Source organism: Eucyclogobius newberryi, unplaced genomic scaffold, assembly GCF_026437365.1.
Source record: "Eucyclogobius newberryi isolate DKJ021-1_F unplaced genomic scaffold, fEucNew1.0.hap1 SCAF_18, whole genome shotgun sequence".
NCBI classification, from domain to species: domain Eukaryota; kingdom Metazoa; phylum Chordata; class Actinopteri; order Gobiiformes; family Gobiidae; genus Eucyclogobius; species Eucyclogobius newberryi.
In genome coordinates this window covers 20125280-20151654 of record NW_027315812.1, presented here as the reverse complement: position 1 = coordinate 20151654, position 26375 = coordinate 20125280, and the positions used below count along the sequence as shown (strand labels likewise).

Sequence of the window (26375 nt, the reverse complement as noted above, 5' to 3'; positions counted from 1 at the left end):
GTGAATACATCCAGGCTGTGGCCCACGCTTCATTTAGACCCTCTGAGTCCCAAAGAGGTCAAAAGTGTTGTTAATGCAGAGTGCCAGATTGTGGAGTTGAAACTTACCAAAGAACAAGTTGAGTATTGGTCCATTTTCAATTACACATATTTGTATTTTTGTGGGTCTAAGTTGATTTCAATATCTTTAATCAGGAGAAGAAACTTGAAAGGCATTGTCGTTCCGGATCCACTTGTAACGCATTATATGTCACTTTATTAGCAAGAGTTATTACAAGGTAAGCCAAATATAAAGTCATGCTGCTTTGACATTCGCATATTTTGTCGTGCAACATCAGTTTTGTTTGCATCCGTAGTCTGTGCTGGCCTTTGGAAAAGAGTCTGGATCAGTGCCTACAATGCCAGGATATCATGTCACTTTATCGAGTAGCACTAAAGATGACCCTGAACTCACTCCGAACAGACAGAGAGCGACACAATTTGAAAGAAGCAAGTTGGTGAAAAAAATATATAAAAAGAAGCACTTTGCGTTCATATAACAATGTTTTCATTTATTTTTACCTGTAGATTCTGTGCCTTGCGTGTGCCAGTCACAATGGAGTCAGTGAATCAGAAGTACTAGACTTTTTCCCCGAGCTGGAGCTTCCTGTGCTTTCCTCTTTACTTTTCCAACTCAAAAACCTGTGCATTCTAACACTTCGTTGTGGACTGATTAGGTTCCAACATCTGCAGGTAATTAACTCAAATAAATAAATGAAAACTGTTCCCAAAGTTTGATTGGGTTGTATTGTTCTTTAGGCATGGGAAGCTGTAAGAGCCGAATTTCTGAGTGGAGGCAACAATACTTCCATTTACAGAGAGAAGTTGATTCATTATTTCAACCAGCAACTAAGGTGCAATAAAATGACCACATGTCCCTCATTAGTCATGAAACTGTCTGCTTGTCTGTCCAACACCTTCATCTAACACAGTTTTGCTTTTGTTCTCTCGTAGCCAGGACCATGTCACATGGCGCGTTGCTGACGAACTGCCATGGTTATTTCTGCAACAAGAAGACAAGACTAAATTGCAGCTCAGCCTTCTGAATCTCTTTGTTTCCCAAAATCTCTATAAAAGGTTTCTTAAAAGTGCAATGTTAGATGACCCAATTTAGAAAAACAAATTATTGTAAATATATGTCTGTCTCGTGTGTTTTTTCAGAGGACATTTCTCTGAATTGTTGGCATATTGGCAGTATGTTGGTAAAGATAAAAGTTCCATGGCAACAGAGTATTTTGACTCCTTGAAACACTATGAAAAGAGCTGTGAAAATGAAGACGGTATGACCAAGTTGGCAAACCTCTACGAAACCCTGGGGCGTTTCCTGAAGGACCTCGGACTCCCAAGCCAGGTAAGCTCTACAAACGGTGCATGACGATACAACCTTTCAACATCTCTTTGTTCTTTCTTTGCGTCTAGGCTGTGGCTCCTCTACAGCGATCCCTGGAAATCCGAGAGACTGCGCTGGACCCAGACCATCCCAGCGTGGCCCACTCTCTGCATCAGCTGGCTGGAGTTTATGTTCAGTGGAAGAAGTATGGAAACGCCGAGCAGCTGTACAAGCAGGCCCTGGAGATCAACGAGAACGCCTACGGAGCAGAGCATGGCAGTGTCGCACGAGAGCTGGAGTCGCTCGCCATGTTATACCAGAAACAGAACAAGTCGGTGTCTTTATAATGGAGAGTTGTCTAGAAATCCCATATTATTATTATTATTTATTATGATGATTATTATGCTTATTTTACCGTACTATGTCTATTCTATACATCAGGGGTGTCCAAACCTTTTTCACCAAGGGCCGCATTTTGAAACTTCAACGTGGCAGAGGGCCACAAACAAGTCGAATTTGTTGAATGACAAAGTGAATCATTCGAAATTTTGCATTTGATGTAATTGCGATGAGCCTCCACAAATTTAATTAGAACTAGAACATTAATAATAGGTTGGTATAACATCAACATGCCTGAATTTTCCAAATTTCACAGTAAAAAGTACTACTTTTTGTTGTTTGGGCCAACATAGCATGAAGCTGGAGGGCCAACAAAAATTGGTCTGAGGGCCGCATTTGGCCCCCAGGCTCTAGTTTGGACATGCCTGCTATACATGATACAAGTGTAGTTTATATTTATATCAGGATGACAAATGTCTCATAACCATTTTCTGAGAGAAATCCTTATGGGTATTTCATGATATAAAAAAAGAGTATCACAGAAGAATCACAAAAATGACTCAAATCAAATTATCTTTTGTCTTTTTACTCCCAGGTATGAACAAGCCGAGAAACTCCGAAAACGATCAGTGAAGATACGTCAGAAAACCGCTCGCCAAAAAGGGCACATGGTTAGCACTTATCATATTATTAATCTATTGCAAGTCTCACAATGACTCAGATGTTACTTTAATAGTGTGTATTTATCTTACAGTATGGCTTCACTTTATTGAGACGCCGAGCTCTACAGCTGGAAGAACTAACCCTGGGGAAAGACTCCGCTGACAGCGCCAAGACACTTAATGAGCTCGGTGTTTTGTACTACCTCCAAAACAACCTCGAGTAAGTCTATCACACAGTTTATGGTTCATATTTCAGGTAAATTTAACACTCTTTGTTTTCATCAGTGCTGCCAAGATCTTCCTGACCCGTTCACTGGAGATGCGCCAGCGTGTTTTGGGCCCTGATCATCCTGACTGCGCTCAATCACTCAACAATTTAGCTGCACTGCACACCGAGAGGAGAGAGTATGAGACGGCCGAGGACATGTACGAGAGAGCTCTGGACATCCGCAAGAAGGCTCTGTCCCCGGACCACCCCTCACTGGCCTACACACTCAAACATCTGGCCATGCTGTATAAACGGAGGGTGAGAAGTCATTTTGAGTCCGGTGCAATTCCTTTCCTCATCTCCCCTGCATTACACAGAAATATGTTTTTTTTATGGACAGAATAAGCAGAAATCTAAATACTGAGCCAGATTCGTAGACATTGATCAGCGGTTGCTCGAAGCGTCACAATAATTGTTTATATATATTATTATTATCATAACTAAGCCATTTTCAACCAAATTTCACTTTTATTGGTAGATTCAATCAATCAAAATGAATTCGTATAGCGCCTTTATAACATCCAGTTGGTGCACAAAGATGCTTCACATAAAACTGTGGAAAAAGAAGATAAAACACAGAAAAATACAGAAAAAAACAATAACTAGACATCAAAAGGCCTAAACAAATACACATTTTTAGCTGAGATTAAAAAGAAAACAGTTCCGTTTCAGCCCACATTCTTAATATATTAAGTCAAAGTCTATTTATGTTGTTTCTTCCTGTGTCCTTTTGATGTAGGGTAAACTGGAGAAAGCCGTCCCGTTATATGAACTCTCTTTGGATATCAGAGAAAAAAGTTTCGGGCCTAAGCATCCGAGTGTGGCCACAGCATTGGTCAACCTGGCTGTAATCTACTGCCAGCTTGTACGTTCAAAAGCCTCATTATTCATCTTTTTATACCACTTTTGCACATCTTGTAAATTTGGAATCGATTTATATTTCCAGAAGAAGCACAGCGATGCCTTGCCCCTTTACGAGCGAGCCCTGAAAGTGTATGAAGACAGTTTGGGGCGCTCACATCCTCGTGTGGGAGAAACACTCAAAAACCTTGCCGTGTTGAGGTAGAGTGAAATGGAACTTCATGCTGAAATGTCATGAAGATGTTTTAATTCATAAACGTCACCCTTATTTTTTAACAGTTATGAAGAGGGAGATTATGAGAAGGCAGCTGAACTCTACAAACGTGCAATGGAGATAAAGGAGACGGAGCCCTCGCTGGTGTGTGGAAACGCCCCGTCCCGCCATTCCTCCAGTGGAGACACATTTAGCCTCAAAGGACCTGTGCCCCTCCCTCAGGTGTCCAGGTGACCACTGTACTTTCAATCCAACTGCATCCTCTTTTGTATCCTGGTTATTTCAACTACAAATGTGTTGTCAAGTTTGAACTGAATTTGTGCTGTCTGCTGCTTTTCATGCTGTGAACTCTTATACAGTATTTCATTATTTTGTTACAATATTTATTGATATATTTTCTAGTGTATTTTCTAATTAGGAGATTATCAACTCCTACCTCTGAAAGTGATATGAAATTGCATGAATAATCCAACAAAACTTTAAGCTTTAGTTTTTTATTCTTTAGTTACAGTTGCATATCGTAATTAAGTGTAAACATTTGCAAATGCTATTTTATCCAATATGTATTAATATATTTACCTTTTCTCACCAGTTGATGACAGTGAGGACAATGTCAAACTGTAAACAATGCCAAAACGTCTGCCAACCAAAGATTATGCGCATACAATTATGTATCATGATTTGTGATTGAACAGGAGATACTTAGCATTATTTTTCCCCACAAAGCCGAATACTGTAAATTAAACTAGTTCACACCAAAGCACTGACTCGGGATGTTTTGAATTAAGTGCCGACAATTCTTATCTTGATGACAAATGAGAGTAGTTTTTGACTTACACGGACCATTGTAAAAAGGCGGCACATTTTGCAATAACTTAGTAACAGATAATCCACTTCTGTCTATAGATTCTTCATTTTAGCCATGAGTTCTTCTAGACTCTGATCAGCCACATCCACGGTTTCCCCTTCAACAGGCACCTGAAGACAAAGTTAATGTTGCAATCTAGAATATAAATACTATGATTAAAAACAGTGCTGAAAAGAAGAACCCTGACCTCAGATGGAAGTGTGTAAGCTACAGTGATGCCTTCGGGGAGGTCTAGAACGGGACCCGAGGCCGCTTGCAGATCAGCCTCTGTTATTTCTGACACCAGCTCGATACCTTCACCAACAAATATATCAGAAATCTCAATCGCAAAACATATACCCACAATGCTGATAAAGTGTTAGTTTGACTCACCCCAATCATTATCCTCATGAACAACCTCCTCCTCCTCTTTCTCAACGACCTCGACTTTGGGCCGCACCGCTTCCTTTTTCTAAAAGTAAATATATGAAAGAGATTAATAATACAGGTCTTTCTTCCTCTTGGTAATTATTAAATCAATAAGAATCCATGCCTTGTATTCCTCTTGTTGTTTCCTGCAGTAATGGTCATTGCACTGTGAATTTGCTTTCATTGCCATGGATGGGAAGAAGTCCTGCATAGCATTGTAGCCAAGATAATAACTGACCGTTCCAAACTTCAATAGATACCTAAACAGAAGTGGAAATATTAATCCATAGCAAAAGACATCATTTTTAGCTTATACATAATTAACTTACTTAAGGACGTTTTGCACAAGGAGACCTGCGACTACGCCCATTGTGGTTGGTAAACTAGCAGCACAAACACCTTCCCTTTTTAAAGTCTTCTCGTCAATATTAGCTGCCACCACCAGAGGAGGAGCACACTAGATAGTTTGAAAAATGTGTAATTCAGTAACGCTGTTTTCATTGAAATTCAAAATGTAAATAGAACATTGGTCTGACTTACAGCAAAGCAGGCCGTCTCTCCTGGAATAATAAGCTGGATGTGTCCTGAGACAGCATTCTCACTTACCCCTGACTCCATCCAGGTCTGTCCAAGCTCATTACAAGCCTGCAAACAGAAAGGACGTTAGTCACATTTAGTCTAGTTTTGTGTAGTACTTGGCTTTGTTTTTAAGTATTAATGAAAGTAACACTTACAGTATTTATAGCCATTCTTGCCTCAAAGTTGTCCACACAACTCAAAACCAAATCAACTGGCTTCCCCTCGTCTAACCCTCCATGGCTAGAGGAATTATTATGGGGCAAATGTAAAGTTTTCAAAAATGAATGGGTGGATTAGAAAATGTGTATCATACTATCTTACCTAATTCTGTCCATAAAATTGGTAAAATTTTCCATGGTGGTGATGTTGTAGTTGTAAGTCTCAAATGACACATCTGGGTTTATGTTTCTGTTGAGGTAAAAGAAATGTGAGCTGTTTGTTTGTTTTTTAAGATCTTAGCTGTAGAGGGTCAAATAAATACTTTTAGGAATTATTATTATATTATAGTATATTTTAGGATTATACACAATTATCTTTTATTTTTTTTTTTTACAATATTGTATATTTTAGAAAAGGGTTTACTGGGCATAAAGTCAGTGGCATAAATATTTATTTTCTGTAGCAATGTATCGCATCAAAATGCCATGTCAGAACATATATATTATACAATCGAATATTCTTTGTTTATTACCGGAGAGTGTGTTCTGCTGCCTCCACTTTACTGAGGCCCGCTTGGTGTGGCTGGAAGAACAAACGGTTCATGTTGGCCAGCTCTACTTTATCATAGTCGAAAAGTAGCAGCTGTAATGACAAAAAGGATGAAAGTATTTATTTATAAAATGTCGCACAAATGTAGGGAAAATGTCAAATAAAGAAAGGTTTTCATTACCTTACCAATACCACACCTGGTAAGCATTTCTGCCGTAACACTACCGACTCCTCCAACCCCAACCACAGCGACTGTGTATGACCGGATTTTCTGTGAGCACATCAAGAGCCCGTTACTCAACATGTATTATGTGAATCAAGGAATTAGAACTGCAATAAGACAAGTTCAGCGATTTTGAATTACTCACCTCATAATCATCCACAATTCCCATTCTCTTCAGAGCCATGAGTCGGCTATAAAGATTACAGAAGTATTTTAGTTTAGGTCATGATGAAATGAAATTACAATTTTACCTAGTTTATAAATGCAATCAGTAGTGACTTATATAAACATGCAATCAATACCAATAGTATTTAATTAGGCTATACACTTTAAACAATTAAAATATGTTATATTTCTATGAAAAGATGATTAGTTCTAGCTAGTGTTATTATTATGACTGTAATGTTTTGATATCCTCTTTACCATATGGGATGAATGACTCACTGACAGGCGTGTCCCGCAATCCTTTTCTTGGATTTAGAAATACACTTTTACATGTGTGAAATAAATCAGTTTCTATAGATCTGTACCTGTATGGATTGGAGTCCACCACCTCGGAGCTCATCTTGTCAATCTTTGCTCTGTGGCTGTGGGCATCTTCTCCGACACACTGCTTCTGCTTGCACTTTATCAATTCATTTTCAAGCTCCCTAACTCGCAATTTCAACTCCTCAATAGTCGCCATTTTTGAAAAAAGGTACGATTAGTCCAGCAATAATAACGATGGAGAGTAATACCGCATAAAAGGACCAAATAAAACCAAACACACCGCCCAACTAGTACACGTCTCCACAACAGTCAGCTGTGAGGAAGTGCACCCGACTATAGCGTCCGGAAGGAAACGGAAGTGTATTTTATCATTCCACAACAACATTTGATAGAAAAAGATTGGTCGTTGTCATACATAGACAAATAGCTTAAGAATAATATTTGAATGCATTCTGGCATACTAATGCATAAGATTATGCAAGTGTTCTTGGTAAATACAGTAAAGCGGAACGAAATTACAGCGTTTGCTGTGTGCACACTGTCAAACTGTCCGGGTGACTTGTCAACACTACTTTACTTTTACTGCACCACAGTAAATGATTAATATGATTTAGACATGGACGAGCAGACAACTCCTGTACGAGAGCCACATACATTCCACATTGACAGGCTTCAGAAATATCTTTCTGTCAAGTCACTGCTGTCTAATAAAGACAAAGTAACTATCAGACAGTACAGGTAAGTGAGGACTGACCAGCGACGTTCTTCAACTTGATTGTGCTTACGTACTTGTCTTATGCATTTTTGGTTTTAGTTTTGGTCAGTCCAACCCTACTTTTTTAATTGAATCTCCAACCAGAAGCTATGTGCTCAGGAAAAAGCCCCCAGGTGAGCTGCTGCCAGGGGCACACAAGGTAAGGGCAACTGTTTTACCACTGTTATTTAAGCCTTCTCCTGCAGGGGGAGGCCTGTGTATAGTGTGAAAAAGCCTCGTACAATGAGTCACTTATAACATTGTGATTTGTATTCACAGGTGGACAGAGAGTACAGGGTACAAAAGGCCCTGTTCTTGGCTGGCTTTCCCGTTCCCCAGCCTTTATTACACTGCACTGATGCTGACATCATTGGAACCGAGTTTTACATAATGGAACATGTAAAGGTTGGTTTTACTACAGCCTCAGATCTGAATTTACACCAGTTACACCAGTAACGTTGGCACTTATCTACCTACCATCTTATGCCCTATGCACTCCCAGCTTCTGATTCAAAATAAACACATTCATCCGTCCATCATCTTCCGCTTATCTGGGGCCAGGTCACGGGGCAGCAGTCTAAGCAGGGACTCCTAGACTTCCTTCACCCCAGAGACTTCTTCCAACTCCTCCGGGGGGATCCCAAGGCATTCCCAGGCCAGCCGAGACACATAGTCTCTCCAGCGTGTCCTGGTCTTCCCCGGGGCCTCTTCCCGGTGGGACATGCCCGAAACACCTCCCCAGGGAGGCGCCCAGGAGGCATCCGGAACAGATGCCCGAGCCACCTCAGCTGGCTCCTCTCGACATGGAGGAGCAGCGGCTCTACTCTGAGCTCCTCCCGTGTGACAGAGCCCCTCACCCTATCTCTAAGGGAGCACCCAGCCACCCGGCGGAGGAAACTATTTTCGATTGCTTGTATTCGCGATCTTGTTCTTTCGGTCACTACCCAAAGCTCATGACCATAGGTGAGGGTAGGAACGTAGATTGACCAGTAAATCGAGAGCTTTGCCTTTCGACTCAGCTCCTTCTTTACCACAACAGTCCGATGCAGCGACTGCATCACTGCAGCCGCTGCACCGATCCGCCTGTCGATCTCACGCTCCATCCTTCCCTCACTCGTGAACAAGACCCCGAGATACTTGAACTCCTCCACTTGGGGCAAGGACTCCCCACCAAAAAATAAAAATAAACACATGTTTATCTTTAATATATTCAAATTCACTGTTTGTATTGTTTGTTTTAGGGACGTATATTCCGGGACCTTCGCCTCCCTGGACTGTCTGCGACAGAGAGAACTGCTCTGTATGTGGCTGCAGCTGAAGTCTTGGCAAAGCTACATTCGCTTTCTGTGGGATCTTTGAATCTTAAAGCTTATGGAAAAGGATCAGGGTACTCCAGGAGACAGGTGCATCATAGACCACATACAGTAGATCACACAACATGAGAAGCAACATAAGTAATAACTGTTATTACTGTTTATATGTGTTACAGGTGTCTACCTGGACAAAGCAGTACCGCGCAGCTGCTCACAATGACATTCCAGACATGAACAATCTTTCAGATTGGCTATTGACAAATCTACCAGACAATGATGATGAAGTTACTCTTGTTCATGGAGATTTCCGTATTGATAATTTAATATTTCATGCAAAAGAGGTACTCTATTACATGATTTGTATTTCATCTTCAGTCAATTAAATAATCAGAACTAATGTTTTTTAGGCTCGTGTGATTGCTGTGTTAGACTGGGAGCTTTCTACCACAGGTCAACCAATGGCAGACTTTGCTTACTTCCTCATGCCTCACTTTTGGCCTAAAGACATTAACCTATCGAGCTCACTGGGCAGCTTAAAAGGAGTAGAAGGTCTAATATAAATATTGTTTTTGTAGTAAATAATGAATGGTCCTGTTATTTAAAAGGTATCTTATGTGTTTCTTCATCATTCATGCTTATAGGTATTCCAGCTGTAGAGGACCTGATCTCCATTTATTGTAATTGTCGAGGGATTCCATCCTCAATACCAGATTTAAACTTCTATCTAGCTCTATCCGTCTTTAAAATGGCAGGCATTGCCCAGGTTTGTATGTCTCACAACTGGCCGACATAGGCTGTTCAATTTCAAGCACATTTAGTCACATTTAGTGAAATTAATCGACTTTTACAATATTTTGTTACCAGGGGATTTATGCTCGCTATTTACTGAGGAATGCCAGCGCCCCAAACGCTGCTCAGTTTGGCCAGTGTGTGGAGCCACTGGCTATGATTGCCTTACAGATTGCTCAGAGGTTAATATCAGCTCTCTTAAGTTCAGCCAATAATTCATGTTTACAGTCTCACTCATGTATCTTTGTCAGGACTCTTTCAAACCTAAACCCTAAAGACACTGAAGACCCATTGTTTTGTCAGACAGTGAAAGGTCAAACTGTTCTACAGCAGGTCAAAGACTTCATGAGACAATATGTTCTACCTGCCCAAGAGGTACAGTATCCATGTCCTTAACAAAGACGTTTGTTTTCTTACACATGAAAGAGCTCAGCACAGTAGTCCATTCAAATAGATTAATTTAAAGTGGATTACTGAGCAGTTCACTAATATCCACATAATTGTACCAAAATTCCATAACTTCAATTATTTGTTACGCTCTTTACCTTTTTATTTTATTTTTTAATCAAAGGAGGTTCAAGAGTATTACATCAAACATGCACATTCCCCGCAGAGATGGCACACTCCTCAAATCATAAAAGATCTTCAGGTAAATATCGTATTATATTCATTGTAATGGTCCTGATTCTGGTGGTTCTAAATTTTAAAATGCACATTTAACTGTTCATACGTCTAGGTGAAGGCGCGAGCAGCAGGACTGTGGAATCTGTTTCTCCCTGATGTCAGTGGTCTGAGTCAGCTGGACTATGCTTATGTTGCAGAGGAAACAGGGCGCTGCCTCTTTTCTCCAGAGGTCTTTAACTGCCAGGCTCCTGGTAAACTACTGCAGTTGTTTTCCACCTTCCTTTTCAACAAAACAACATTTTATAAAATATAAATCAATATTAATATTTTTAATATATTATTAATTCATATATATTCATATATCAAAATACATCCAGCTCATAAATGCCAGACTAAATGAGTAATAATGATATGAAAGGTTTTATGTTCTTTCCTCTCAGATACAGGAAACATGGAGGTTCTCCACATGTTTGGCAGTGAAGAACAGAAGAGACTCTGGCTGCAGCCTTTGCTCAGAGGAGAGATCCGCTCCTGCTTCTGCATGACAGGTATTATCTGGATTAAACATGGCACTGTGTTCTTCTCTTACAACTTAACACGATCCCAAAAAAATGAAGAAATGTTAATATTTGTTTTGATTTCATCTGCTTTGCTTACTGCCGGGAACCCTTGCCAGCAGCCATTATAGTGGGTGTCAACCACACATAGTTTAGTCAACAGTGACTGGAATAACTGAGGGATGTTGCTTTGTCAGAAACTCTGTACTTTAGAAAAGCATAAACAACCAAGATGAGCAAAACCAAATTATTGTTACATTTGTCAATAGAATATTAATTCCTATGTATTTAAAATGATTCCTTGAGAGGTTTTCACAGTTTTTATCAGTTAAAATTACATGGTAACTCTAGCTCAGCTGATACTATTGTTATTAACTCTTCCCAGAACCTGATGTCGCCTCCAGTGATGCCACAAACATAGAGTGCACTCTTGACAGAGACGGAGACAGCTACGTTATAAACGGGAAGAAATGGTGGAGCAGTGGTACGTGCATCTCTACATTATTCTTTTTTTATTGTGTCACACAACATAAATACTAGACTTGACATTTTATTTTTTTATTGTGCTTGTGTTTGCATTTTTGAATACTGCCAAACCATAGCATGTGTTTTTGTTCTGTGAGTCATTTTATCCAACCATGCTATTTTCGTATTAAATTACCATAAAGTAGAAGTAAAGAGGCAAATAAGAGGCAATGAAAAAAAGAGAAGGATGTTTTCCTTCCTTTTCCACTCAGTCTTTCCATGTGTCGAGTAAGAGCTCTGCATTGGCCTGTTTGTGCATGTGAAATGGAACTGATGTCATTGTAAAGTCACTCAATGTCTTTGAAACACTCAAGACAAACTCTGGCAATCCATGATTTACAAAAGGAGAAATATCTTTACTCGAAGGTAAAACAACCCGAGCTTCTCTTAGGTTGGTCGATATGGGAATTTAATAACAATAAAGCCTCAAAGTCCAGACTCCATGTAGGTCAGAGTGGAGCTCAGAACTTGCTTGTTCACCTGGTACAGATCCCTTTCTTTGTAAGGTTCACACTGAAATCAAATCCATATTGTTGTGTGTGACACACCTTGGTGTATGAGCTATTCTTTTCCCAGTTTTGAGCTGGAAGCAGTTAATGCGTGAATAGTGAGTGTGCATGCAGAGAATGGTTAAGAGGTTTTATGTTTATACTGTAATGCTTTTGGAGCTTGATCTATCCCATACTGGTCTGACTCATGGTTTACATCTATGAAAGAAGTAAAATAAGTCTCTGATCAAAGAAGAAAGACATGTTAACAATCCTTGATGGTGGTTAGTTGGTTTCTAAATATTTTTAATTAAATGGATTTCCCTTTGTGCAATCAAACCACCGCATCCTTAACCAATGGTAAATGAAAAGCAGATGATGAGAGCAGCAAAGTAAACCAACTCACCAAGTCGATTGATAATAGATAAATAGATATACGTTTTATTTTTTACAAAATATTTGTTCAATATTTTTGTGTACATTTTGTGTGTACATACATGTGAAAATATGAAAAACATATGTACACTTGTCCTTTAGATCAGTTTATAAAAAATAACAAACAAAAGGTGCAAGTAGAGTAGATGACTCAAGTCTTAGATGGTGAACGTGCTGGTGTCCTGGTCCTCCGAGTCAGACTGTGACTGCACTTGTGAGCAGTTGTTCAGAGCTATCTCCACAGCGGGCTCCTCGGGCGTGTGGCGCGGGCGACTGCCCAGGCGCTGGCCCAGGTGTTTAACAGTCTTCAGGAGGTGCGGCCGAAACGATGAGCCCATGAAGGCGTAGAGCAGAGGGTTAATGCAGGCGTGTGTCAGGGCCAGGCTCTCCGTCACCTGCAGAGCCCGGTCCAGGTGCTTACTGGTTTCACAGTCTGTCACAAGCGCATAGATAATGTCCAGCATGCGGCTCAGTTTGACCACAGTGTAGGGCAGTTGAGTGAGCAGGAACACAGCCACGACAGCCAGCAGTACACGCAGGGCTCGCCACTTCCTCTGTCTGCGCCCCCCTGCCTCTCTGCTCAGGGTCCAGCCCACACAACTGTAGCACACCACCATCACCACAAATGGCACCAGGAACCTGAGGATGACCTCCAGGAGCTCCAGGGCAGATTTGGCAGCTCTGGCCATGTGAATGGGGTACACAGCTGTGCAGGACGTCCCGTAGTGGGAGTGTTTGACTGTGGAGAAGATAAGTTCTGGAAGGCTGAGGAAACTGGCTGTAGCCCACAACGCGAAACACACCAGCAGCCACTGTTTCTTAACATTAGAGCTTATCCCGGGTCGACCCCTTGTGACCTGGGCCACCGCTCTGTACCGGTCCACGCTGACGCAGGCCAGCAGCAGCATGCCACAGCTGAAGTTAGTGCTGTAGACGAAAGACGTGATCTTACAAGCTGCAGAACCTAACCTCCATCCGTGAACTGCGTCTGCCGCCCAGAACGGCAGCGTGAAGAGGAGCAGCAGGTCCGAGACAGCCAGGTTGAGAATGCACACGTCTGTCAGGGTGCGGAGGCGCAGGCGGGAAGTGTAGACCACCATCACCAGGGCATTTCCTGACAAGCCCACCACAAGAACCACGGCGTACATGATGGGCAGGAAGACACTGCCAAAGGAGCGCACGGCCTCCTTGTCACAGAGTGTGTAATATTCATCATAGTCGTAAGTCTCATTCAGGCTGTCCTCGTCTTCAAAGTAATCTTCCATATTTACTGCAAAATGAAAAAGGTACATTTAGGTGAGGGGAGGTGGGGAGGATTAAGTCTTAACATATTTTGTCAGAATATTTGAATGATTTGCGTTCGGCACTGTAGGAATTTGTTTGTGGGTTGCTCTAAATTGTTGCAGTTTTCAGCACAGCAATGCTAACATGTTACACTGTATTTGTACTTTTGATTTGAATCTAATCTGCTCTTCTGAGATCCAGCATGTTCTCAGAGATGTTGTGTCTACTAAAGCAGGACAGATAAGGACCAAGGTTCTGATTTGATATTAAACATCTGAATGTCAAACTTGGCATTGCACACAAAAAATAGAGTTGCATATAGGTTCAGTGACAACTAAATTGATTATTACTTCTGTTTTTGTTGAGTTTGTTATGAAAAATAGTCTCCAGGTTTGTTACGTCACTTGGGTTTACCTCCCTCAAGGGTTTCCACAACAGATGTTTGAGCATTTAGAAAAATGTTAAGTATTCCAACCCAGTCAACACTTGGGCCTCATATGTGTTTAATAATTATACATATACTTTTGGCTGTATTGCAACAGAAAATAAGAACATAATAGCTGATTTAGTAGTTAGTAAAGTGGGATTTATACCTCCTTTACTTCGATGTAGCGTTTACTTTATTCCCCGAAAGAAACTGCACATTTACTTTAACAAATATAATGCACAAGAAACAAAAAAACAAGGAATAAACCAGAGCAAAAAAGATTGTACGTTCAAATGTTATCTCATCGCAGTTCAAATAATGTCATAAAATAATCACTGGACTTATGACTCAGAATAAAATCAACCTTTGGCTTTACAAATCTACACAAGGCACAAGAATAAAACATTTGACAAAAGGGCAGTTTCTTTATGCTGCCCGCATGTTAAATTAGCATGAAAAGTGGAAGGGCTCGTACCTTGTGTTCCTGAGAGCTCCTTTGCTCTTGAGTTGTGGTCGCGTATGATGAGCTGGTTTTCACAGTGTTGCCATAACCCGCCCAGATCCTTCCACCGCTCACAGAGGAGGGCCCTGCGCGTGCAACTATGTTCTGGGTGTGCATTTTCACTTCACATTCAACGGAAGATGATTAAGAGTATCCCATGTGATACTTTTATTAGTGCACAGTTCAGATAACACCTCTTCTATAAAGACAAGATAGTGACGGAATATTACTTTACTGTACTTTATTTGTACATGTACATTACAAAGAAAAGGGGATTTGCTCTTGTCTTAGTCACTGCTACTTTCCCTCTGCAGTCCCTGGACAGGAACACACAACAATGAAAAAAAGAGTTTATAATACATTACAATTGCAATTAAATTATCTCGTTATTGTTAGCTCACTAAAATATATAATAAAATGTCCCTGTTACATTAGATGGTTTCCTAAAATAACAAAATGAGTTCATAAAGATATTTAAAGTAATGTAGTAGTTTAGCTTGACTGATGTGGACAGAGTGCATAACTCTGCATTGATATATAAAATACTGGATGTCATAACAGGATAGAACAATGTTTCTCAAACTGTGGAATGTGCACAATTACTGCTACACAAGCTCCTCCAGGTGGTATGCAGAGTTTATTTTGCATTAGCATTTTTGTCTTTCTTTTTGGCTTAGTCTTTGTTTAGAACTAGCTGTAGTGTTTATTTTAGACCAGGTTTAACCCTCATTCAGACTTATAGTGCTGTTTGTCAAGCTTTAGACCTGGCAGTACTCAGTTGGCCCAATATTGTCTCTGGTGGTGTTTGGTGCGAGCAGAGCTTCACGTCATGCAGTGATTTGCATGTTCATTTAGCTTTTTTTTTTATGCCAAATCTGTTTTGTGATGCAACGCTCTCCAGTTCTTCAAGCTGGGGCTGGTACAGTGGCTCATTATCCCTTTGCATTTGGATTACCTTTCATGGGATTTCAGAATCAGGAGTAATTAGGATGGTTGCCATAGCGATTAACAATTCAAAATGTGATACTATAGACCCTTTAAAATGCAAACTCCCAGAATGGAGGCGACTGGAGGCAAAATGAAGTCGACTGTATTTTATTTTCAATAATTAGCGCACATCAGATGTAAATATGAAGTGTCAAGCTAGTTTGCTCTATAACAAAGGATAAAAAAAACACAATTTGTATTTGGTTAATCCCAGTTTCACAATTGAAATCACACTAAATTCCACTTCACGTTTGCCTCCATTTAGAATTTAGAATCGATTTACAAACTTTAAGAAGGTCTATATCTTTTAAACGGAAAAAAAGCCTTCCACATGTTGCATATGCTGGGAAGTGTGATGATCCGTTTGTGGCATGACGATTATAAAAGTACAACACTTTGAATCTAGACTGGCCTGAAATGACACATTGATTCTTTAAATAAAATGTTGGTTATGTTGTTCTGAGGCTTCATTCCAGCAGTGGGACAAGTCTGGGCACAGCAGGGTTCTCCCCGCGGTACATCATACTTACATAAGAGTTCACGTGAAACGGAGCCTTGTTCCGGGGCAAACAGACAGACGTTGGGGTGGAGCAGTCTGGGATTCCTTCTCTCTGGTTACCACGGTCACCACGCCAGCATATACAACTTTGTTTTGTTTTTGTTTTTGATCAATGCTGGGTAAACGATTAAACTTTTGTGGCAGTGTTTTTGATTATTGTGTTGGTTTAGTGTGAATGGATGGTTCCATCTGGACACGTCTGACCTCCAAATGTCACATTCTTTTGGATAGTTTTACTCGTAAATACGTATAAACAGGAAGCCAGGCTATTTGTCATCTAGTCTTTATCCTAAGGGATCCAAAAAACACATGACAGGAATGGACCGTGGGCTGCACGATTTCAGGGGGAAATCTAAAGCATTTTTTACTGACAGATTTGCCATTTGTTACATTTAGTAATAGAATTCTACTAAGAAGCATTTGAGACCAGACTGAAATATGAAGTATCTATTTTTTTCAGAACATGTTTGTAGAGCATCCAAACTACAGGGTATTTTGTTCTTTGCAGGGGACTTATTGTTATCTATATAATTGTATAATTGTCACTTTTCAAATCAGTCCCAATATATTGTGCAGAAATAATGTCCTGGCAATATTTTATGTATTATATATGTACTATACCAGTTGGTATTCTAAAGTTTAAACAGTGTATAAACTGTGATGTAGGTGCCGTATCCTAAATCTAGCGCATTCAGTTTTATTTCTATATCTGTTTGCAATCATTAAACCTGGGGTACCTGACTTTTTGTTGTTGTAAATTAGTACATTTTGTGTTTCCCCCCCAAAGAGCTTATTGCAAAAGCAGGACATTGTGACAAAAAGGAGGCTGTCTGTTTGTAATAATAAAGTATGTTATTTCTCGTCAAGCCGGAAGTAGAAGCCGAATGCTGCGTTCTAATTGGCTGCGCTTGGGTGGTCCATCCAGGCTTCTCTTTGCCTTTTGAAAAAAGCTCTAAATCCAGTGGCTTGAATGAATGCAAAGGGTTTGTGAGAACTGGGAACTAGTCAGACTGAAACCCTAATCCTCCTTTTGCAGTGTGAAAATCCGTTTCCCCAGCTTTAATGTTTGTTCTTCTTTAATGTATGTTCTTTAAATAAACCATCAGTGTTACTTTATCTGGCCTGTTTTTCAATTTATACTTAATTATTGCTGCTCTTGCTTTTTGTTTTGTTGCATAACATAACCTTTTTCTTTGTATATGTGGTATTAAAAACATAGATATCAAAAAAGGGTCTTTAAATGAAAATACAGACTAGAATGCCCAAGAAATGACTCCAGTATAATTGACCACAGTATGTTAGATATAGTGTATCCTGTGTCTCTGAGGCTGTCTGTCTACAAACCATCCAACAGAGTCATTTCCTCTTGGACAGCTCAGTGTTTCCGCTCTTATGTGGGTCATCAAAGGGCCAAGGACAGTCAGACGAAATATAACTTGCAAATGTATCAAACAGAGCTTCTATAAAACAATATTTCACTTCTCTTCCTTTTGCAGGTGCTGGTAATCCTGACTGTAAAATAGCAATCGTCATGTGCAAAAGCAAACAAAGTGATGCCAGCAGCAGGTCAGTGGATATCATATAATGTTATAATGATTTGTTCCTTTTTTTAATGTGATTTTCTGTTTCCTGTTATGTTAGGCATGGCCTCCACAGCATGATCCTTGTACCCATGGACACAGCAGGGGTGATTCGGGTCAGACCGCTCACTGTGTTCGGACACGATGGTACCGTGCTTGTGCTTGTGTTCTTGTCATTTCATATATTTTCACCACAAATCCAATGTAAACGTGGAAGTGTTTCTATTCCAGATGCTATTCACGGGGGTCATTTTGAAGTACACTTTGACAACGTGCGTGTTCCCTCATCAAACATCATTCTAGGTAAGCTTTATATGAGAAACCTACAAGAGGTACATTTCTTGCAGTTGTAAGTAGCTGAATGCCCAGTATATTGCAGTTTTATGTGTTTTCATGCCTATCACTGCACCTCAAACCTAATCTCTTGTTCTCAGGAGAAGGCCGGGGTTTTGAAATAGCTCAGGGTCGTCTGGGGCCAGGCCGGCTGCATCACTGCATGAGGGCAGTGGGCCTGGCAGAGCTGGCCCTGGAGCTGCTCTGCCAACGGGCCGCTTCCAGGAGCACGTTTGGAAAGAGACTCTACCAACACGTGAGCACACAGCGCTCTGATGCCATCTTGTGGACATATTTCACATGACTAATAACTGTTTAGGAGGTTGTGGCTCACTGGATTGCAGAGTGTCGCCTTATGATAGAGCAGACCCGTTTGCTGACACTGTACGCTGCTCACGCACTGGACACGAAAGGTAGTCGGGCGGCACGTAAACAGGTAAAACTAAAGGAATGTTTCTGAATTGTGAGGATCATCATAGTGTCATGTTTTCTTTCCAGATTGCCATGATCAAAGTGGCTGCTGCAAGAATGGCCTGTAAAGTGGTGGACTGTGCCATGCAGGTGTACGGAGGAGCAGGAGTGTCTGGAGACTTTCCTTTGGCTCAAATGTAAGTCAGCAGGATACATGTAATGTGAACATGTCAAAACTAGCCTCTTTAATGCCACAGAAACCCTTTCTCCAGGTATGCATATGCACGAACACTGCGCCTCGCTGATGGACCAGACGAAGTGCACCTCTCTTCTATTGCTAAACTAGAACTGAGCGATCAAATGAAGAAAGTGAGGGCCAAGCTGTGATGTATTGACACATTGTCTCTCCAAAATGAATTTTCATTTGCCACTAACTACATGCCTTAAATATGCAGTTGAAATGTTAATGTTGTATTACATCTGTGAACAGACACTTGATTAAAAAAAGAATCATGTTTATTAGGAATTTTCTAATGTAATCTACAAAACGGAAATTGACAGTATGAATAAAAGACACCCGTCATTATCGCACGCTGTGGTCATTTCCACTGAGCTGAAGGGGACATTCAGATCAACATTTACATTATTTATTTTTACAAAATAAAACAGACATGGCCCCATCCATGTCATACAGCTGGTGGAAACTCATGCATCACCCTGCACGATGTGTCTGTACATGTGGAGCACTGGGTGCTCCTTGTAGCTTCAGAAGAAGCTTTCACAAGTCCATTCAAATGTCAGTGTTTACTTTTCTTTGACTTCTTGTGTGACCGATGAGGCGACCGGGAGCGGGACTTTGACCGAGACTTTTTAGTGGATTTCTTGGGTGTTCTTGATCGTGACCGCCGTGAACGTTTAGGTGAACGTTTGGGAGAACGTTTAGGTGTGCGAGGAGATGGAGATCTGGACAGACAAAGGTTCGGTTAACTTAATACAGCCATCCATAGTTTAGAGAAAAACATCTTTCCTATTACTCGGCTAAAATGTTAGTTCTTATAAATGCTGCAGGTAATCTTACCTTTTGGAGGATTTTTTACTAGAGCGTGGAGAGTCTTTATAAACAGAGCGAGAGGAAGTGTCTTTAGAGTAGGAGCGGTCAGAGCGCTCGGATCTCTCAGAGCGAGGTGAAGATGAACGCCCTCGTCTGTTGCTGCTGCGCGTTGGACTGGGGGAATTACTGTGATGCCGCTTCCTGGAATAAGAATTTATTGTGGAGTTGAGATACAAAAAGGTTCAAATGACACATGCCTCAGTCCATATGGAGGTGGGGGCTGCTCTTCAAATTCACAGAAGGGGCAGAAAGTGATTTTTGCTGAATATCATAATAAAGACACTTCGACTGGAACTATTTTACAACATTGGGATTCCACAGAGTTAAATGACATGATATATACATTAACGTGGACAGCCCTTATACATTCAAGAACATGGACATATATCTTCTGGACGCCGTAGCTTACCTGTCTTTCCTGGTGGGCGTGTCATCCTTGTCCTTCTCTTTCTTCAGCTCCTTCAGCCGTGTCTCCACTTTTTCCTTCTCTTTCCTCTCACGCTCTTTTTCTTGTTCAAGTTTCTCTTTTTCCCTTTCCTTAAAAGCACAAAAACACTGAAATTCGGCCCCTTTAAATGTGCATATCCACCACTCTGTAGCAAGTACCTTTTGTAGTAGTTTGTCTCGATAGTTTTCCACTTGTTCCTGGATGCTCTGACCAGCTTTCTTAGGTCTTTTTCCTGATTCCAGTTCATCTTGAAACTTCATTACTTTGACCTGTTTTACGTGTAAAAAGTTAATGCAAAGTTCAAATGTACCAAGCGTAGAAGTCTTGTGTTACAAACCTCAATCTCTCGGAGCTTTGAGCGTTTCTCTTCATTGCTTTTGTAATCCATGTCGTCTCTGGTGGGGTTGGAGTAGCTCTGTGGGTCTTCAGAGTGAGGGCTCTTGTCATTGCTGCCATCCCCGTTCCTTTAACACAATATGAAACGCTTCAGTCAGTGCGCATTGTCTCATTGACTAAAAACACAATACACTACAAAGACTTACTTTTTCACTCCCTCGCCTGGCTCAAATATTTCCCATTTGGACGTTGTCACAGCTAAGAAAAATTATTTCATAAAAGTTAGTCACAATGGCACGTTTGGAACATCTGGAACATTTTATGGAAATCTTACCTTGCGATTCCAATTCGGCCTCATCAACTGCTTCCCATTTAGAAGGTGCTACCTTGAAAGCGGCCTCTTTGGACTGATCAACTGTAAAGTAAAGCATTCAATTTATGAAACCGCTTTCATATATTTTCCCCATTGTCATTTAGTCTTGGTAGCACTCACAAGGTATTCCATCGATGTCTTCATCAATGTTGCGAATGGGAACGCCGTCAAGGTCGTCCAGAGGAGCTCCGTCGAGTGCAGCGCCATCTATATGTGCTCCGTCTATGGGCATCCCGTCAACATCCTCTGCACTCTCCATATAATCCACGATGGGAGCGCCATCCACGTCCTCAGCAACTTCAGTCTGACCAGACAGAGAAAAATTTGATTTTTCCACAACGTCTAGCCGTTTGGCAACAGCTGATGGCTGAGAAAGTGTGAGGATTTTAAAGACTTTACCTCAGGCAAAAGAGCGACAATTTCTTCTTTTTCTACGGGAAGATTAACCAGACCCAGGAAAACGTTCTGAAGCTTGATGAGGAAAGGGTCCGGGTACACAGCCCAATCTTCCCACGCACGGAAACACGCCATGACCCGTTGCTGCAAAAGAAATGGACTAAAGATGTCATATCCAACTCTGTCAAAAAGGACAGAAGTGCAGTTTTTCAAAGTACCTTAAAGTTTTCACTCTGTAAATGGCCTTGTATCGATTTGTATGTTGCATTCAGGTCCGAGAATATCTGACAAAGTTTTGACTCAAAACTAGAAATAGAAAAGTGAAGTTAAAAACAATTTAGGTCATATAAAGAATTTTAAAAGACTTACTATTTTCTATAATAGGAAGCGTTGGCTACTTTGGCAGAAGAGTTGTATAACACATCAGAGACGAGATATAACCGGGCGATCTGAAATTAATCAAATGTAACTTTTAGGGTTTTGTTGCGTCAGTATTAATAACCAAACGTAACCATGGAGGTAGCATGAGTCATACCTTCTTAGGAAGTGGGGTTTTGAGGATGGATAGCGATTCTGTGATACATTCGACAATCTCTTCTGCAGCTTCAGCGTGGTTAAGACAGAACAGCATCGCTTCGCCCACATCTCCTCTTCGGGGAGTCAGGCCACGCAACATCTCCTCCAACTTGTCACGCTCGCTGCAGCATAAAAGTACAATAGTCAAACAAACAAAAAAACAACATAATATGCAAACGTGGGAGGAGCTACTCTCTTACTCTTCTTTCAGGCAGCCTTTCTTGCCGCACTCCTCATCATCTTCCTCCTCATCTTTGTCGTCGTACGGCCCGTGTAGATAAGGGTTTAGAGGTGGAGGACGCCAAAGAGAGCCGTTTTTGAACATCCGAAAGTCTTCTGTTTTCCATTTTGCTGGCGATTCACCCTGTACGTTTAGAGCAGATCCATGTGTCAAATACTGGAGAAAGAACGGCCCATAATGCAGTGTGATATGCACAGATTATACCTGTAGTATGGAATAAATCTTCCATCTATAATATACATGCGCCGGGCTCTGGTTCTCAAAAAGAAACCTGCGTGAAAGATTACCAGAATGTTTAGTGATCACTTTACATCACGTGACATGAATACAACATACACTAAGCGTCTGTCCTCACCTGTACATGGGATTGTTGATTTCTCGGTTCATAATCATGGCTTCGAACATTGGGCCTTCACGCACCACAAACTCGATCATACGGTGGATGAGAGAAAGCAAATTCCTACAAGAAAAGCACAGTTAAAGCAAATGGTTTCAGACGACTGCCCTTTGAATCACTGTTTACACATGCGCTTATTTAACACTTCTAACAGCTGTGCCGACATTTCAAAATGTAGGTGTAATGTTCTGTCGGATCAAAATACAACTCTTTACTGCTCTATAAATGCCTCCTCTCATTCTTGGTCCAATAAACATCCATTTGACAACTGAGAGGAGGTTTATAATCGAGCATTAAATTAAGCTCATACTCTGATGAATACAAATTGTAGTGTAATAATCAATATCTAGCATTTCTTCATTTTGATTGTTACAGGATGATGTGGTTGAAACTGCAGTGTACTTAATTACTTTTCCCAATGGCTTTTTTTTTTTAATTTTCCACTTAAATCTAAGCTATAATTTGTGACCGACAAGACAAGTCTTGGCTGTAAACAGTGTAAATATGGCCACAATTATTTTGACTACTGCTGCATACAATAATCCTACAGTAGTGAACAAGACAAATGTCCTTGCTTGAACAACACAGATCACATTTATTTGTATTGGAGGTGATCATACCAATGGCGGGGTTAAACTCTGTATACTTTCCCAATCCATCCCATGATGCTTTTCGGATCCCTCGCTGCTGCAGACAGTTCAAGTTGTGCTGCTCACCAAGGCCAATGTCAAAGGTCTTGTGGAGTAATGCTGCCAACTTTGGGTTTGTTCACAGGGGCCAGAGTTACTGAGCTCCCAGTAGTGACAGAGGCCAAGGGGAAAGACTGTCTGAATGAGCATTGGTCAAAGCAGGGTTCACAGAAACAGAGCTAAAATCTGCAGGCTATGTACAGTGTGTCACTAAATTAGAAAAAGCTAGTTGACGCATGGGATGGGACTGTGATGGATGTATGATTCTTCCTGCTAAGCAACATAAACAATGTCTAACGTGATATTCTGCAAAGACGATGTGGGTTATGGTGTGGTTGTTGCATAGTAAGATTGTAAAATGTATTCATTTTAATTTACTAATATGAAAACATTGCACTTCCTTCCATTGCTCAGCCACACAGACCTGCCCCTGTAGCATGCAGTGATCAATCGATCAGTGATTCTTTTAGAATTATTTTTAATTATATGGGATGTAATTTTCTAAGTTTGAACACCAATTTATAAAGAAAAAAATGTACCTTTCTGTTGGGATAACCACTTTGACTATGGCTTGCGACAGAGTCTGTATATGAAGTCACATCAGATAATAAACATAGAACGTGAGTAATGTTAAATAACAACAGATCCAAAATATAAAAATGCATTTCAATGAGCACAATAAACTTTTATTTACAGCTGCAAATAATTCAATTCCCTGACACTGAGGTGATTAAAACACCTTTCATAGTTACATCTGCCATTCAACTACATCATGAACTATTATGGCAAAATCTAAACTTTCTTTTGAGAAAGTATAAAATAATAATATATTCGTAACCAGCATATTCACACAGTCACATGTAAACAATGTGATAATCCTCAAGGTGGCGGGCTGAATTACCTTCTCAAACTCCTCCTTGTTTTTGGGCGGGGGCAGCAGGGGCACGTTAGGGTTCTTTAGCCTCTCGCGGGTCTGGGCGTTGAAGGGCAGGCCGGAGGGGGGTGGGGGCAGTGTGTGCTCCATCATGGAAGGAGGGATGTAGATGGGATGGGGAGGTATGGGAACACCTTTGCCCCAGCCCAGTTTCATCTCGAAATTCATTATAGTTTTTCCTTCAAAAATAAAAAGCAGTGTCAGTTTAGGTAAAATAGTTACATCGTCTTTTTTTGACATAAGCAAAGTTTGGTCATACCATTGAGATTTTTGAGAGCACGTTCAGCATCCCTCCTGTTCATGAAAGCTACAAAGCCACAGTTCCTCTCACGGGCCCGTTCTTCATCAGTCCTCGGCCACATAATCTTGACACTAGCCAGGGGACCATAACGTCCAAACTCTTGACACAGCATCTCTTCATTCATCTATAAAAAAAGTTGTTAAAGGCTATGGTTGATTCCTAAACTGTTTACTTTAGGAGCATGTCTACCTGTGGATTGATGTTTCCTAAATACAAGTTTGTTGTTGATGGGTCTCCTACATCATGGGAGCCTGGTGCACTGTCATCTAAAACTGTGGAGACAAAGCAGAGAAACCAATTCCTACAGCAGACTGATGGGAGGAGAGGTAGTTTTGCAAAACATTAATATTCACAGCCACTATATTAAGTCAAATTTACCACTGGACGGACGGTTTCTTCGTGAAGAACCATCCGCTAAAAGAAGCAGAAAGGAGTATAAATTTTGTTTCAGCGAAACGTGGGTGACGGGGGGTGAAGGGGGGCGCAGGGTCATGAAACGCGTGGCTTGTTCTTACACTAAAGTGATGTTATTACACGAGGCCCAGTTAACAGCACTTACATGAGCGTCTTCCATCCACTCCAGGGACCGGTTCAAACCGGCTAACGCGGCCTTTCGTCTTGTGTCTCTCATCTCTCTCCTCTTGAATTCTGAAAAAAAAAAAAAAACTTTACATTTACGCAATGAATTCTTACACTGTTATTTGCTCAAGAGAAAATGCACTCACTGTTTGAGTTCTTCTTTAAATAGCTCCAGATTGCTTTTCTTTTTTTCCTTTTCATTGCTTTTCTTCAAAAGCTAACAAATGTCAACAGTTTACTTAAACTGAAACAAGCAAATATTAAGTACAACTGACAGTATACTTACATGTCTTTTGTCTAGAGGTAAAAACTGAGAAGGTGTTTCTAAAGGCAAGATGTTTTTTGGTGGAGGCTCAAAACGTGATTTGGGTTTGTACAGCTTTCCTTTTTTTTCATCGGATACAGCTTCATCTAACGGTAAAAAACATGTTATAACCTTTGCTGTTAAAAGCAAAAAAGTTAATCGTTCACTATTTACCCTTTGCTGCATTGGCAAGACCTCCTCTGACAAATGCTTTGACTTTTCCCTCTCCACCTCCTTCGAAAGCTGCAAGAAACTCTTCATAAATTTCTGCTGCAGCTCTTTCATCTTCCTGTAAAGAGTAAATCAAATTATATTATTATCATAAAATAGCTACAGTTCTTCTGTTTCTCTGGTGACTTAGACAACTTCCTACCTTTTTCTTGATTTCATCTTGCTCTTTTTTGCTCAAGGTGCGCTTTGCTCCCGACATTTTGCCAATGCTGAAGGACTTGAGCTTGCTCTCAAGCAGCGCCTGTCAGTGAAAACATAACATGCCTCATGAGTTAAATGTTAAGAGGAAACTTTTGCATAAGCTGACATTTTTCCGCAGATTGTGGACCTTTGGCAGACTTAGTTAAGACCAGGTTTTCAATAAGCTTTGTTAGATGTCGTAACGTTAGTAGAGAAGTCAACAGGGTTTCCTCTGTGTCAACGTCCTAATGCTAACACTGCTAACATGCTGCTAACACTGCTAATATGTTAACACCGGGAACAAGGGCCCATGTCTCCACTCATATTTTAGACATTTAGACTCTAGTCCAGAGGGGGATATTACAGGGGATATTGTTTTGCAAAGGAACAAATATGATAATAACAGCTCAATCTGATGCATTTCATTTCCAATAGCTAATGTACACACGGCTAACGGCTAGCTTTGCAGCGCTGATAGCATTTTAGCTCGTCTCTGAACACCGCCAAGCACATTTTTTACATTTGACACACACATTCTGCATTTATGAATACAATTCACTCTGGCAATTCAACACATAATTTATTTAGACTGACATGATGTCATTGCAACGTTGAATAGCCTCAAAACTGCATTATTACCTTAGCGCTAGCTTTTTGAGAGCCGCCCGGGGTTTTGTCCGCCATCTTTTGTGGAACGAAAATATTGATAATCGATTACATAGAC

The 26375-nt window shown here is 40.7% G+C and overlaps 4 protein-coding genes across 6 annotated transcripts in view; 1 reads left to right on the top strand and 3 right to left on the bottom strand.

The window, feature by feature from the left end:
• LOC140364669 (nephrocystin-3-like) overlaps positions 1-19146 on the top strand; it is a 25226-nt gene extending 6080 nt beyond the window's left edge. Inside the window, exons 14-46 of one of the 2 annotated variants that reach the window (XM_072450944.1) lie at positions 15-117; positions 195-277; positions 356-488; positions 567-731; positions 798-892; positions 993-1115; positions 1200-1389; positions 1458-1699; positions 2303-2378; positions 2462-2589; positions 2655-2895; positions 3377-3502; positions 3584-3699; positions 3778-3942; positions 7802-7901; positions 8021-8146; positions 8983-9144; positions 9231-9395; positions 9462-9603; positions 9696-9817; positions 9919-10025; positions 10095-10218; positions 10415-10492; positions 10580-10718; positions 10908-11015; positions 11410-11508; positions 17728-17797; positions 17873-17958; positions 18043-18114; positions 18246-18400; positions 18464-18580; positions 18643-18752; positions 18828-19146. In XM_072450944.1, the coding sequence (XP_072307045.1) occupies positions 15-117; positions 195-277; positions 356-488; positions 567-731; positions 798-892; positions 993-1115; positions 1200-1389; positions 1458-1699; positions 2303-2378; positions 2462-2589; positions 2655-2895; positions 3377-3502; positions 3584-3699; positions 3778-3942; positions 7802-7901; positions 8021-8146; positions 8983-9144; positions 9231-9395; positions 9462-9603; positions 9696-9817; positions 9919-10025; positions 10095-10218; positions 10415-10492; positions 10580-10718; positions 10908-11015; positions 11410-11508; positions 17728-17797; positions 17873-17958; positions 18043-18114; positions 18246-18400; positions 18464-18580; positions 18643-18752; positions 18828-18942 (4183 nt within the window). In that variant the 3' untranslated portion in view covers positions 18943-19146. Of the gene's footprint in view, positions 1-14; positions 118-194; positions 278-355; positions 489-566; positions 732-797; positions 893-992; positions 1116-1199; positions 1390-1457; positions 1700-2302; positions 2379-2461; positions 2590-2654; positions 2896-3376; positions 3503-3583; positions 3700-3777; positions 3943-7509; positions 7726-7801; positions 7902-8020; positions 8147-8982; positions 9145-9230; positions 9396-9461; positions 9604-9695; positions 9818-9918; positions 10026-10094; positions 10219-10414; positions 10493-10579; positions 10719-10907; positions 11016-11409; positions 11509-17727; positions 17798-17872; positions 17959-18042; positions 18115-18245; positions 18401-18463; positions 18581-18642; positions 18753-18827 lie in introns of those variants that run through there. The other variant, XM_072450943.1, reaches the window with a different exon arrangement.
• On the bottom strand, positions 4592-7327 carry uba5 (ubiquitin-like modifier activating enzyme 5). The gene is made up of 12 exons (XM_072450945.1): positions 7029-7327; positions 6644-6689; positions 6457-6546; positions 6259-6368; positions 5889-5975; positions 5723-5807; positions 5529-5633; positions 5318-5445; positions 5113-5248; positions 4953-5031; positions 4768-4874; positions 4592-4690 (listed from the first exon to the last, which is right to left on the bottom strand). Exons 1-12 carry the CDS (start codon positions 7181-7183, stop codon positions 4613-4615), a joined length of 1206 nt encoding a protein of 401 aa, XP_072307046.1. The 5' UTR covers positions 7184-7327; the 3' UTR covers positions 4592-4612.
• ackr4b (atypical chemokine receptor 4b) lies at positions 12551-14785 on the bottom strand. Its single transcript, XM_072450946.1, has 2 exons — positions 14659-14785; positions 12551-13742 (listed from the first exon to the last, which is right to left on the bottom strand). The coding sequence occupies exon 2, from the start codon at positions 13735-13737 to the stop codon at positions 12631-12633; it is 1107 nt and encodes a 368-aa protein (XP_072307047.1). The 5' UTR covers positions 13738-13742; positions 14659-14785; the 3' UTR covers positions 12551-12630.
• u2surp (U2 snRNP-associated SURP domain containing) lies at positions 19054-26375 on the bottom strand. 2 transcript variants are annotated; one of them, XM_072450941.1, is made up of 26 exons: positions 26291-26375; positions 25614-25712; positions 25415-25529; positions 25223-25347; positions 25083-25153; positions 24917-25005; positions 24736-24771; positions 24547-24629; positions 24316-24481; positions 24024-24235; positions 23662-23705; positions 22392-22496; positions 22241-22307; positions 21996-22159; positions 21755-21917; positions 21589-21668; positions 21438-21525; positions 21223-21363; positions 20944-21127; positions 20785-20865; positions 20657-20708; positions 20452-20578; positions 20273-20383; positions 20076-20203; positions 19634-19807; positions 19054-19518 (listed from the first exon to the last, which is right to left on the bottom strand). In XM_072450941.1, exons 1-26 carry the CDS (start codon positions 26333-26335, stop codon positions 19353-19355), a joined length of 2916 nt encoding a protein of 971 aa, XP_072307042.1. In that variant the 5' UTR covers positions 26336-26375; the 3' UTR covers positions 19054-19352. The 2 variants fall into 2 exon arrangements, with proteins under 2 accessions (XP_072307042.1, XP_072307043.1); XM_072450942.1 differs by lacking the exons at positions 23662-23705; positions 24316-24481; positions 24547-24629; ... (5 more) ...; positions 25614-25712; positions 26291-26375.